The sequence below is a fragment of the Rhagoletis pomonella genome, unplaced genomic scaffold (genome assembly GCF_013731165.1).
Source record: "Rhagoletis pomonella isolate Grant_MI unplaced genomic scaffold, Rhpom_1.0 Rhpom_scaffold_00008, whole genome shotgun sequence".
NCBI classification, from domain to species: domain Eukaryota; kingdom Metazoa; phylum Arthropoda; class Insecta; order Diptera; family Tephritidae; genus Rhagoletis; species Rhagoletis pomonella.
In genome coordinates this window covers 35,475,013-35,489,722 of record NW_023458562.1, presented here as the reverse complement: position 1 = coordinate 35,489,722, position 14,710 = coordinate 35,475,013, and the positions used below count along the sequence as shown (strand labels likewise).

At 35.5% G+C, this 14,710-nt stretch overlaps 1 protein-coding gene across 1 annotated transcript; it reads right to left on the bottom strand.

Moving 5' to 3' along the window:
- Window positions 1-1,027: 1,027 nt before the first annotated feature.
- Window positions 1,028-6,560, bottom strand: LOC118744742 (opioid-binding protein/cell adhesion molecule homolog). The gene is made up of 6 exons (XM_036477998.1): window positions 5,918-6,560; window positions 2,582-3,064; window positions 2,036-2,479; window positions 1,896-1,976; window positions 1,699-1,833; window positions 1,028-1,635 (listed from the first exon to the last, which is right to left on the bottom strand). Exons 1-6 carry the CDS (start codon window positions 6,093-6,095, stop codon window positions 1,421-1,423), a joined length of 1,536 nt encoding a protein of 511 aa, XP_036333891.1. The 5' UTR covers window positions 6,096-6,560; the 3' UTR covers window positions 1,028-1,420.
- Between the last annotated feature and the right edge of the window lie 8,150 nt (window positions 6,561-14,710).

Below are 14,710 nucleotides of genomic sequence, written 5' to 3'. Positions count from 1 at the left end.
AATGGTATAGCAGTGCATGCAATGCCAAGTATGCATAACAGAGCCTTTAACACCAAGAAACACATTAGGCACACACAATTCGTTTTAGTTCTTTGTTTTTGTTTATGAGTGGTGTGAACGCCAGAAACTTATAAACCTTGGCAAATTTAAAGCTTTTACTTAAATAAAAGCGTCAGTGTTGCCTGGCTATCAAATAATTCTCATGCAGGTACAATTTGTATGAAGCATATCGAAACAACGCGGCGTCAATGCTGAGCAGTTGGAAAATCGGATTTTGATAGGACGTTAGGTTTTGAAGTTGGCTGCAGAAAACGGCGAAACTGTCATTTTCGTTATACACAAAAAAACCCTTGCTTATTGTTGGTGTTATATCTGCCGTTGACGTAGCGTTGACGCTTTTGTTTAGGTATGATACTTCGGCGTTAACGCTAGGCGTCTGAAAACGCTCTACCAACGCTTTTTTTTAGGTACGGCAGTTAGAAGCAGAGGATACTGGTTTTAACAAAGTGTTGGATCCCACACTTTTTCCTAATGACAGCAATATGTTTTACAACAGTTTCTTTGTTCTCCTGAAAAGTACCGATTTTCACATTCGATAGTTTGACAAGGTAGCGACGATATGTATGTTGTACGTGTTCGCAAGCAATGATTTTTGTCTACATATTGGCTGCGTATCTTTATACATTCCGGATAATCCCATTTCACAGCCGGAATAAAAAGAATGCGTTTGAAATATGTATATGTTAACATATCATCAGGAACGTTCTAAAGAATAAGTAAACAAAAAATTGTATCCAAACGTTCAGAATGAATAAAGAAATGCAGCCATTATGTATGTATATATTCATAGTTGCCGCATTTCAAATAACTGAAAAATTTATCGATTAATGCTTCTATCGTGCGCATCTCTATGTAGTCGGCAGGTTTTGACAATTGTAATCGGTCAGGCGTTTCCGTTTAAATCGGCTGTGCTTAATTTAAATTTTTGTGCGTTTAAGCAAATCATGAATTTAAGAAAAAATTTTAATTTTGTGTGCATAAACTAGTTTTTTAGTGTTGCTGTATTTACTTTGTAGTGCGCTTATGAAATTCAAAGCTATCATTACTTTGAATAACACGGTCTCTGTCATATGATTTTAAATCCAGCCAGTGGCTTGGAAGGTAATTTATATATTTACACATATAGTATAAATTAATCGTTATAGTATATAGTACAGTATATTGGTACACAGTATAGGTATTGGTATACAGTAACTTTGTACTATAGTTAATAAAATCCAATGTTTCCTTATTTGCTCAGTTTGCCATAATGATGTTGATTTTCCGTTTGGTTTATTAACTAGAAATCGTGAGAGTTTCTAATTAAAAGCTTTACAAATTGTTTAATTAATTTAATTTTTTCACAGATATGTATTTATTATCATATCAATGTTTGCTTTAAAGTTGTTAACACTACAAGACTCGCCAAATTCAAAAAACACCATCGGTTGGAAGACGCAGACGTAACAGTATTTCTATCATAAACTTCATTCAAAATTACCGAGTCCTCCTTTGTACGATCTTCCTCGCTCTCTACAGACGACAAGTCCTCATTGCTATACAACTCGGCTTCAGTTGAATAATTCGGCAGTTCAACTGAACAAATGAAAAGAAATAAGTTGTAAAATTGTATACTAATTTACGAATTGATATTAATACCTTCTCCGCCCGTTGCAAATCTTACTATTTTGCTGCTCTCACTCCAACCAAAGTGATTGCGGGCGTATACTACCACTTCGTAGACACTAGCTGGTTGTAGACCATGTAAGGTGTATGTAGTAATGTGAATGGGACCTAGAGGGCACATAAAAGCAATATTTATGTATATTAACTTAAATTTAGTATAAAAATAATACCGGCCGATAGCTCTGATGGTATGGTCAATACCGTCCAATCGGTTTTGAAATCAATGTCCAAAGTTTGTGGTGTTATGCTTGCTGTAAGTTTCGCTAATGAGATGTGCATGTAACAAATGTTTTTCTTTCTAAAATGTTACCTGATGGTATTTGTCGAAATTTCAACTTAAATTCCATTAGCGGTGATAAACTCTCAGTTTGCCACACCAAAATGTGTGAGGTTGAACTCTGTACCCCTGGATTGATTTTGAAAACACATGGCATTGGACGTCCTGTGAAGTCAATAGCCGCGCTTTTGAAGCCCAATTTATTTTCCGCACGACACTCGTATAGCCCGAGATCTGAGTCACGCACATTTTTTATAGACAGCGTATGCTTTATAACTGTGTTGAATTGTAAATTGGAACCATTTGGTTGCATTTCGGTTTCGTAACGGCTTATTCTTGAGTCATAGGTCATTGGTACGCCATGATGGTACCAATTTACACTAGCACGGGGCACTGCCTCGATAAGGCATTCCAAATCGCTTCGTGAACCAACCTTGGTGTAGACAACATGTTGCACGACACGCACTTCCGGCGGAACTGAAAAGTTGTGAAATATTTATTTTCTCCACATATTCGTATGCTCTCAACCATGGCGCAATAATTCCACCATGGCTCTCACCAACCACTTTTCTTACTTACACTGTACTTTCAAGAACATGCCTGCCACCGCTATATCGCCTATGCTGTTATTGGCCACACACTCAATCGGTCCAGATTGTTCACGCGAACCCACTTCAATTTGTATACTCAAACGATTACCAATTAGTTGATTATCCACCAATTTGCCATTCCAACGCCAGTATAATTTGGGTTGTGGCACACCTCTGGCTTCGCACATCACCTGAAAAACTGCGCCAATCGGGAGTTCAATATTTCCTTCTGGCTCTGTCTGCACTGTTGGCGGGAATTGCACAGTTATGGAATGCGTTTTCGTAACTTCTGTGTCATTGTCGGTTTTGAGAGCGCAGCTATAGTCGCCAGTATCCGAAGGTTGGAGTTGTGAAATTTGTAAACTACCATTTGACCAAAGTCGTATTCGTTCGGGTGTTGGCGTCTCATTGCTGTCACGTGAATCTACGAGCGATTGATTCTCTTTGAACCAGCGAACGTACTGAAATGTAACTAATTTGTGTAGGGAATTAGTGAGCTGTGTGACTCTTTACTCAGAATAGTAGTTTCATTATAAGTTTATTCTACAAAAAAGTTTCTAGGTGTTACCACTGAGGTGATAGTTCTTCACCAGAAATTAATCAGCGCCGTTTTGATTACTACTGGAATCGACCGTCCTTGAAACGCTTCCTTTTAACTCTCCAGCTAGACTAGCTAACTGTGTATGTGTGAGCTTAATAAACAAACAGATTCCAAAAAGTGATCTTCCACTAGGATCTGTGAACGCTTTTGAAAAAATATTTCCAAGACAAAAACAGTCCTAAGTAGAAAAATTCGTATTTTAATTTTTTTCGTCTAAAATATCAATCATCTTTGGCGTAATCGGAAAATCGCGCCTTTTGAAATCGGTATTTATTTATAAAGTTGTTTCAGAAAAATTTTATTTTCAAGTCAAAAATTTGTCGTTAAATCGATGTTTAAAAGTATAACGTAAATAATGCAGTCTTCTCAGTTTTCATTTTAAATATTTATTACTTTCAAAACTAAATATTTTGAAAATCGCTTCGATTTATTTTCGTTTTCAAATCACTGAATAATTTTTAGTTTCAGAGATTGTTAATAAAAGTGGTTTTTGGATTTTGAAAAAAAAGGCATAGTGAACAAATTTTCTTATTTTTAACCGACTTCAAAAAAATAGGAATATTTTTTTTTATGTACCGTACTACTTTGGACTACCTTAACCGATTTCTATAATTCTTGTGTTAAAGGAAAGGTGGTACCTCAGTGGCCCCATACTAATTTGGTTTAGATCTTTGGATCATGAAGAAATTTATGGTACTCTTAAATTTGTATATGAGAATTGTAGCCGGTTTGGTTTTTTGCTTAAAAATTATTTGATATTTGTTTCTATCATTAGAAGTTATGTTTCTATGCATTGATAATAAAATCAAATGCTTCGCAATTTGTCGAGGATCTTTTTCGCACTTTTTAAAATTCTGCGTCTTTTACTTTTCGGGTTTTTTTCGAGTTTTTTTCGTCTTAATTTCCAAGATTTGGGGAAGGTCCTTCGTGTTTTCTTTTTTTGTCAATATTTTCGGTACTTTTCACAATTCTTAGTATTTTGTGATTTTTTTTCGAGATTTTTCGAGACTTTCGCAACTGCTCAAAATTTTTTCGGAGCTTCAAACTTAACTTTTCAGGGAATTTTGGGAGTATAGATAAATTTTTGTGAGATTCTTAGTCTATTACTTTTCGGGATTTTTCCGCGACCGCTCTGGACTTTTTCGTGGTTCTTCATGTTTAAATTTTTGGGACGTGATTTTTCCGGAGTTATTCAGAATATTTCAGCTTATTTTCGGAACCAGTTAGGATTTTTTAGTACCCTTCCAAATTTTTCGTTTTTAACCATTCGGAATTTTTCAGGCACTTACGGAATTTTTTCAATTTTTTTGGGGTTTTTCGAGTTTTTATTAAACTTGCACTTTTCAAGATTCCCCACATTGTATTGTTTTTTTTTTGATCTTTCATCACTTTTTCGGACATTTCGAGATTTATTTGCATACTTCTTCGGATTTTTTTTTTGAAACTTTCAGGGCCAAAAGTACACTAAACTCTTGCTAGGCTTTAAAAAAGTTAAAACAATTTTTGCAAGTTACCTACACTTTTTTTTAATTTTTATAAAATTATAATTCATGTTCTAACCAAAACCAATTAAGGCGAAATTTCGAACTTTATATAAAATTTAGAATAATCAACAAAAAGATTCATAAAAGTTTTAAACATTTTAATCTGAATTTTTAGAAAATTTTTGGTAATCCGTTTTATAGCTCACACAATTTTAATGCAAGTTTCAGGCTGCTTGATTCTCAATCGCGTTGATCTTAATATTTTTTGAGCTGTTTCAATAGAAACATGAATTTCTCATGAAATAAAATTCGCCAGTTTTTATAAATTGCATTTGTTATATAAAAAATTGACAAAAGCCGTCAGCACAAAGAAATTATTAAAGATCAATGCGATTTTTTAGCCGATTTAAACTTGAACTTTCTTATACTAAAATTTTATAATAAATTCGAAATTTTGATGAAAATTTGTTGATTTTTCTAAATTTTGTATAAATTCTGAAATTTAGGCTTACATCATAGGCCGTAAGTGCAGAAGTGGCCTAACCCCAAAGTTTTTTTGCATACTTACCTACTTAAAATACTCTCAAATGTGATACATTTTAAAATAGAAGTCGCTTAGTCCTTAAATAAGGTACAAAGCCTTAAGTTCCGTCAAATTATGGAATAAGCGACCTTTATTTTAAAATTTATCACATTTGAAATTACTACCCTGCCCACCTACTTCAAGATCGTATGAACTAAAAGTGTGAAGTGTATGAATTAAAGGTGGACTGGGTAGTATTTTACAAAGTTAAATGCAAAAATATTCAAAAGATTAAAGTTAAAAAGTCCAAATTTTTGATGAAAATTTGTTGAATTTTGAAAAATGGTTTTGGTTAAAGCATGAAACATATTTTCATAAAACAAAATTATCAATTTTTACAAACAAAATCAACAACTGTACGTCTTCCGCTTCTCTTCAGTTTGCTAGAATATCCTCTTTTCATCTAGCAATGGCTAAGCATTGAAATTAAATTAACATAATTTAAGCGCAAATTTACGGGCTAAATAACACTGCACTGACAAGGATAACAAAATCCTATTCTCATAAGCTCATTTTCGTCTTCAAGAAATTTTCTATAACCCTTGGATAATTTTTGTTACAGTACATAGCTTTAGTTTATTTCTAGTAAAACTATTATCTTTTAAAAATATTATTTTAAATATATATTTTTTTATTAAACGTATATACACTACGTACAATGATTGTCACAAGGCAACAGCACGGTATCATTTTCCATAACTTTTCTTGTCGCATCAACGCGCTTTAATTCAGCCATTTCTGCTGCAGCATCAACAGAGCTCGTCAAATTCGAGCTTACAGCCGCAAATAAAACCGCAACTGTGATAGTATGGCATGCGGCGGTTAAAAGTGTCATCGTAGAAATTTTATGTGTTATAAAGCGGCGATTAAATGCTTCCTGTTTTTTTTTTGTTATTTGTGGTAATAGTTTCTACGACTTCAAGGACGTCCGCACACTTTAAATACAGCCTAGAAGTGATGTTTTACTTTTTAGCTAAGCAGCCGTCAAAGTTTGTTTTTTAGTTTGATTTTTTGCAATTTTTTCGTAAGATTTTTTTTAAATTTCTTTTTAGTTTTAGCTTTTTATTTACTACACTTTCACGCAAGCAATTTTATTTAATCATATTAGCTTTGACAATGACACTGCCTCTATTTTCTTATTAGACCACTACTAGGTAAATTAACGCCTCCAAAATTGCATATTCGCTACCGTTGCGCATCGTCCGAGTGTTTATCGCGAACTGGCTCTCTAGAATTCACGACTCAAGCTATAAGCGCCGCTTACTGGCGGCCACTTAAGTGATCATTGTCAACATTTCGCTGCCAGTCGCTGCTGTGTTGAACACTGGACAAATTGCGAGTGAAAATTACGTCGTTTGCTTCCGTTTCTTTTACTTAAAAGTCGATTTTTTTTTTCTTTGCTTTCCTGCTCTCTGATCGACTTACAAAATGCAGACATGTGTCTGCAGGAATGCATGCAAAGATATCAGCCTATTCGCGGCATTTAATATCAGCCGAAAATTCGGCAGTTTTTGTTAAAATCTCGTTGAACGTGCTGTTTGCGCATCGTTGGAGATAATCATTAGAAGAAAGTCATGGGAAGTTTTTATTTATTTCGGCGGCATAGCAGTGCAGTACAATGCAAAGTGAAATACAAAATACGATTAGCGCAATAATATACAATTATACATATGGATGTAAGCATGTACATACATAAGGGGCAGAAATATCTCGGTGTCTTGTAAGGTGACAATTTAGCAGGCGTTAAAAAATTATTTCCATAAACAAAATACCATGAGAGCTGTGGGTTTTGTCACTTACTTGACTAAAGCGCTGTTCTGTAGCAATAAAAATGCCAACCTCTAATGCGGTCCTCATCTGCATATAGCCTGCATTCAGGTTTTAAGTGAATTACAATTTTGGTACCATGGGCCACGCCATCCGCGTCTTGAATTTCATATGAACCAGATCCATCAGATGCCCACCTCAATCCCTGTGAATTAACCTTCGAAGAGCGCGTAAATACTTCCACTTTGTCAGCAACCATAAAAGCAGAATAGATAGAACCCAACACCGAATTGCCCAATAATATTCGATGAATTTTCCATACCACCACCTTTTTCTTTCACTTGCTCTAGAAACTTTTTGGAGTCACTTCGGGCTATCATACCCAAATTGTGTATAAGCTCTTCCCGTGTCATGCCTATACCGGTATCCTGGGACATGTAGTTTTGTCAAAACTTTCTATTATTTATTCACAAATTTTACCTGAATCTTGTCGATGTAGTATATTCATTTATTCAATACTGAAAAAATATTGGTATTTAAAACTTTATATCTGATTATATGTACATATATAAATTGAAAATATTCGATATTTACCATGTCATAGCATGCTACGTTGCTCATATGCCCATGAATAGATGCGTGTTATCCCTTCTGATTCATTCAGTGGCAGCAGCATATTGCAGAGACGTAACGCAATTTCCTCATCGGCTGTAATAAGCCTTTCAGCGCCAAAGTTACTTGTTATTTGCAAAAATTTTCGAAATTAAACGATGATATTTTATTTGCAAAAGTTATGGTGTTTCGCGCAATTTTCTTCAAGGTGTAGTACATTTTAAATATTTATCGAAAAGGTAGCTCAGTGTATACTATATGTACGGTGACCATAAATATGGATTCAAAATGAAGGAAAATTTTTCAAAAATATGCCTACATATATTTACGTAGTATAAAAATATCAAAAGAGTATTTATGATTCTAAATTCTTAATACATATTAAACTTTAAAAATGAAACACGTTTTCTTCATGGATATTAATCTTTTTTACAGGAATATTTATCAAAGTATAGTAAAACATATTATAATTACAATAGCTTACACGAAAAGTGAAAATCTTTAAAAGATATAGGCAAATGTTGAGTCGTTCAAAACGAAAACAATACCCTTCTTTTGTTTTTTTTGGTACTTTTCGCAATTATTTGTCAAAAATCGACGTCATGAATCGACGTAAACGACGAGTTACAAAGTGCCCTTTACAAAAATATATAATTTGTGCAGGTTGCGCTCCATAGCATCTACATTCCTAATCCGATTTTTATTATCTTTGGCTCAAAGTTTACTGTAATGATATATCTTTTTTATCGAATTTTTAAAATAATGAAAAGAAAAATCAAATGAAACTGCGTATTTGATTGAAAATCTCACTTTTTTCGACTTTGAAGACAAAATGCAAATGGTCGCCTGTAGCACTAATAATTTTCATTGAAGTCGCCACAAGTTATATATTTTGGGAAGAGGCACATCAATACCTTTCGAGCTGTAAGTCGCTTACGTTGATTTGGAGATTTTTTCATGAGATATTGAAGAAAAGCTACGAAAAGTACCAAAAAACACTTTTTTGAAAAAATCCATCCATTGTCCGATAATTTTAAAATAACGAATAAAATGCGGGACAAATGCAGGACACTTTAAAAAATCAGTACATTTTCAGGTTTTTCAGGTTTGAAAAACTACGCAGGACCGACCTTCGAAAAACAGTACGGTCCTGCAAAAAACAGAACGGATGGTCACCGTAACTATATGTATACTTTTTTTGTCATGCTCAAATTTAAAATATTTCCTGAGCCGAGTATATGCGTGCATCCAAATATTGTTATGGAACAGTCAGAAATTTATTCGCGTTTTCCACAAAAAGATTCGACCGGTACGAACTATCGTAGAACTTGAAGTTTTTTCGCATACATTACGTTTTATAACATATATCAGGATTGTGGTCAGTATTACCGTCTTACTCGCGATTGTATAAAAATTCCGTCGTCATTATATCATAAATCAGGTTTGTCAGGATTACATCAAAATTCCGTAGTCATTATATCATAAATCAGGTTTATTGTCAGTATTACATCAAAATTCCGTAGTCATTATATTATTATATTATTGTGAAGGTAATCTAATAAAAATACGCGCAACAAAATACGACGACAAGATTGGGCTAGATCCTGGGTGTCGGCTCATTTTAGCTGGCATCCAGAACAATGTTCTATTCTCGCAAAATAAAACTACATAAATATACGAAAGATCTCCCGATACAATCAGAATTGTCTGCGAATTCATCGAACTTCCGTGAATACTGTAAATTTCAACTTGAAATACTGGAGCAAAAACATAAAAATTTCTCGCAGAGAAAGGTGGCTCGGCTGAAGCTGAAGAAATACATTTGCCGACAAAAAGCCTTCAACCAAATTGCGCAACAACTGGTACCAAACAAAGAAGAGAAAACGTTAATCTGCATCGGATCAACAGAGATTGCTTCAAACTCACCAATGCGCGGATATAGGCGTACACCAAATCGGTTACTAATCACAGCACTAAAACAACGGCATACAGATATTCTAATGGTTAATGAATTCAGAACAACCAAACTTTGCGCAAAATGTTACAACGTAAACCTGACGTCCAAATCGCCCCACAGGTACCAGTTTTGTCAAAAATGCCGTACTTGCTGGAATCGCGACGTCAATGCTGGGAAAAACATTCTCTACCTGGGAGAATGTATCATTAACCAAGAACAAAAACAGAAGAGAATTTTCACAAAGAAGATGTCATTATTTCATTTATGACGAAAAATTTGTACATCTGACTGGCAACAGTTTAACTTATGTTAGATGCAATCATCGCTAACTAAAGACTTGCACTCTAGGTACATACCTACTATTACTCGCTGAAATGCAATTGAATACTCTATTCGATTAGTCCATATTTGATTCATTTGAGATATTGTCTATAGCACCTGGGAATCGTTATTTACTTTTCAAGATAATATTTTCTCTGTTATGTCTGTATTACTAGTTAGGTTAGGTTAGGTTATTGGGGCATACCCCTGGAGGAGGACTCACTTAGAAATTATTTAATTGTCCACTGTGCTACCACATTACACAAATTCTTCGAACAGTAACTAGTTGCGTTCCCTAACTCGCAAGAAGTTGTAAGAATTTACAGGAATTTACCAAAAAGCGTTCCCGTACTCGGTTCTCTGGCTTCTTTTGCTTTTTGACAGTTTTACAGGTTCTAACCTAGAAAAGTTGGGGACGCAACTACTGTGTTAAACAAAGAGAAGCGCTGGGTGCTCACAACAAAGTTCCGCAGACAGCTGATGCCCACCCCGGAGAGCTTTACGGGAGCGTTGATGAAATGCTCACCGAGTTGCTTATACCTGAGACTAGCGTATGCCGGGCAGCTGAGATGGAAACGCGGAGATGATTCTACCTCGTTTTTTCAGACAACTGCGCAGCAGAGATCCGTGACGATATTCAGTCGCACCGCATGGGTCCCTAAAGGACAATGCCCAGTTAGTACACCTACAAGAATCGAAAGCTTTCGCTTATCCAGCTGCAGAAGCTCCCTTGACCGCTTGCGTTCAACAACCGGCCAGAAGGACCTTGCAACTATGCATGTCGGGGTTTTCGCCCAGCGCTCGCTGAGCCGACTGTGAGACCGTTTATTCAAGGTTGCCAACGGAACTCCTATGCCCACCCTAATAACATGTATGTATATTAGGGAGCATCACAAAAAATTTACGGGGTTTTCAACGGAATTATACAATCGACTATATTTTTAGACTTTGCTTCAAAATATTTCGGAAAAATATTAAGATTTACGTGAGCTATACCGATTTTAAAATACCTCCACTTCGTTGATACCATTTAAAAAAAAAATGTATGCTTAAACTCCTCTATCATCTGAGAGTATTTTTTAGAAAAACAACAAATTTGAGAACTAATTTTATTTATAAACTAGTGGATTTTGAAGGTATCTTAATATTGATCCGACAAATTTTGGGGGAAGTCTTAAAATATAATAAATTTTATATTTCCGATAGAAAAACACTACCGTTTTTTTTTTGTTTTTTTTTTAGAGAGTGATGCACCCTCGTGTGCATATGTATAGCCAGTTTCACGAAATCAATTTAAGTGGAAAAATATTTTTGTTAGTTAATATAAAAATTTACATAAGGGAAAATTGCTGGTGAAAACGGCGGATAGTGGAAAAATTGCCCTGCTACGTTTCGAAGATACTATGAGATTCCTCCTTCATTTTAAAATAAGCTGCCTTTTATTTTTATTATTTTGAGAAAGATATCCCGTCATTCATTCATCTCAGGCAGTGCAATTAAAAATAACTTGATAGCTCTTAAAATGTGTGTTTAAAGGGCAGATGCTTGAGAAAACGGCCCTTATTCATAAAAAATAAAGTAGCTTTAAAAGAGTTTTATAAATTGAAAATTGTATGAAAACGTCAGTTTATTAAACTTCTTAATCCGGCTTAATTTTTTATGAATAAGGCCATTACTTTCTAATGTTTTCGCGAGTCTTGTTTTTCAGACAGTTCAAGACTTCTTCGGAGCTCGGCGTGCTTTTTTCGTGGGACTTTTTATTTGATTTTTTCGGAACTTTTCGTTTTTTTGGTTAGTCTTGGTGTTCTATTTCTCCATATATTTTAGGAAATTTCGGGATGTTTTCCGGACTTCTGGTTATTCAGTGTTTTTCACTATTTTCAGCTAGAAACACCGATTGTTATGTGCTCTTTTTGACATTAATATTGGCTTGTGATTTTTCGGGTTTTTCTTTACACTTCTCGAAACTTTTCAAGAATTTTGAGCATTTCTCGTGTTTAATTTTTCGAAATATTTCAAGGTTTTTCAAGTTTTTCGGGACTACATATTTCGAGACATTTCTGGATTATTTTCCAAATTTTTCGAGACCTTTGGGAGCTTTCGGGATTCGTGCGCTTGAATTCGAACGATGGCCCGGGTTATGTTTACTTTCGATTCATCAGCTTATTGGCATAGATCTGGAACTTCAGAAAACTCCATTAGAAATAGTATGGCAGGGTCAAATCGCACAATGTCTTTGGCCAATTCACGTCAAATCGGTCAGAGATAAATACATATACCCACCAATTGTTCTTGTAGAATATTCATCGTGACGTTCGCCTTGCGGAACTGGCATCTACAGTCCAGTTGCTTTCTAAAGTATACCTCATTTTCGTTGGGCCTATCGACCATTTCAACTTGCCCCAAATGGCTATAGGTTTAGTTCTTTCGAGATGCTTGCTAGGAGATAATTTGATTAAGACTTGAAAAAGTACACAAATTTAGTTTTGGAAAAAGTTGAGCGATTTTTAAGCATGCGCAATCAATGTCGAGATCAAAGAAATAAAATAAGCATTTAATCTTATGCTTCAAATACAAGTGTAGATATAATTATTATTGTCTACACATCTAAATCAAATATTCTACAAAAACAGCAATAACTAACAATAACTAAGTATAACAACACCCCAAACATTAACGTCACATGTACTACTTACATACGTACATACGTACAAACACATGTATAGATAGCTCAAGTTAAATTTAATGAAGTAATTGCTCATAAATTGAATTGAATTCAAACGATGATACCACCAAGTGTAGCCCCAAAAGATGAGCATCATCGGTCATGCCGATCGACGGCTAAGCATATTGTCAAGAATGCTTAATTAAACTTACAACACAGCACTTAAGAATTCGATTGAAACATATGTATTTATTTATGTATGTACATACATAAGTACGAGTCAGTATGTCCAAGCAGTGGAGTAAGTGATCGCCTCTTTCTTTTTGACTACATGTGTTTTTGCGTATTTGCTGTTTAGGGAAAAAAGCTATTGAAAAGTAATTAAGGGCTATGCGACAGATGGTTAGGAGTAAGATTTTCTCGTCATGTTGCTGACCTTTCCTCACACGTAATTTGAAGAAAAGTTACAGTTACAGTACATAGTAGAGGCTTGAGTTGAGATTGAATCTTATCGCATGAATTTCGAACGGACAATGTCCAGTTATATTACCCACTTGTAACGAGAGTTACGACTTTTTCAGTTTTAATAGCAACATAAGCCCCCACCGCCTGTTAAACCTTAATGAGAAAAATGTATTATTCTGGCATTTAAAGGTTTTCGCCCATCTGCGCAGAAGCAGAACGGTTGATTGCCCAACTAAGCTTGATAGTAAGGTTATCTGATGCGATCGAGCGAGAAGTCAGAAGTCAAAGTAGTCTGCGAGAAAGACTGTTCAATACTATCTGCAACTATTAATAAGGCTGAATTTATCATTCTTCCCTTGCATTAGGTGAATTTTCTGAAAGATTCCCGCAGCTGTATAACTTCCTACTTTGATCACCTCATATTCCTGGAGGGATCATTTCTAGTACGGATTGTGTAAGTGTCATTTCTAGTAAGCGCATTACACCGTTAACCAGCACCTCGGGAATAGGCAGGCCATTGTCTTCGAAGCCGGTCTAAAGACTTTCAAAACTGCCTACCTGAACTTACTGCCAACGACTTTTCGGCATGCGTTGGTCGATAGAATCCTTCTGACTTTTCAAACCTAATAAGTTTTCAGTTAGGGATGCTCCCTCTTGACTTCCTTCCAAACCTCCTCTCAAAGCAGGTATACCCAGCAATATGTCAGGCAGCCGACCATTCGTTCCTATAATATTCAGATTTATGGTACCGGAACCACCCAGATTTTTATTTAGCCAGGGACTGTCATCCGCGCATCATTTCCCAAAACTTTTTGGAGGTTTTATATGTTGTTACAACAATAACAACAACAACAGCCGATTACTCGTCGGCGCACACCACGCAATTGAGTATCCCGTGTTGTCATTCGACACTCTCGCACCATGGCGGAGGTCACGGATTTTCCCTACCGCGTTCAATGGTTCGCCCGCTTAGCGACTTCGCTAAACAATTTTTTCGAAAAGGACTTTTCTCTTTCTAAGCATCCCTGCCTTTTCGGCCAAGTCTGTGTTGGATACGTTTGGACTACCAGAAACTTTCTACTTGGTGCGCTTCGAGCTACCGCTTAGCATCCCTCTGTCGCAATGAAGCGACCGAGCGTGCTTCTCACTCCAACCGTCCACTCTTCGAGCTGCTTTACAATGGCTTCTTCACTCTTCACGAAGATTATATGTATCTTGATTCTATGTGCTAAATATTCGGCCCTATTATAGTTATCGTCGACGTCGTTGTAATTTTTTCGTCAAAAAGAACCCTGGTAAGTCCAACTCCAGCTAACTGGCCACAGTATTTTTGCGGAAAAGTCTTCCTCGCGAAAATACTGTGGTAAGTGTAGACCACGTTGGACCGATGAGAGTAATTTTTTTTACGAAAAAATTACGTCGACGACCAAAAACCATAATAAAGCCTATTAACTCGGTTTAGATTGGATGAATTACTGTGCTCCAGTTGACATTAAAATCAAAATATAACATCTTCAATATCATCTTTAATAAATGTATTTTGTACCCATATAAATACATACATAAATATGTACAAACTTATTTTCCTTATATAAATACATACATATGTACATTAGTGCTTGTTTGCTTCTCTGGATTTGCATCTTTTGTTAGCCACTTATTG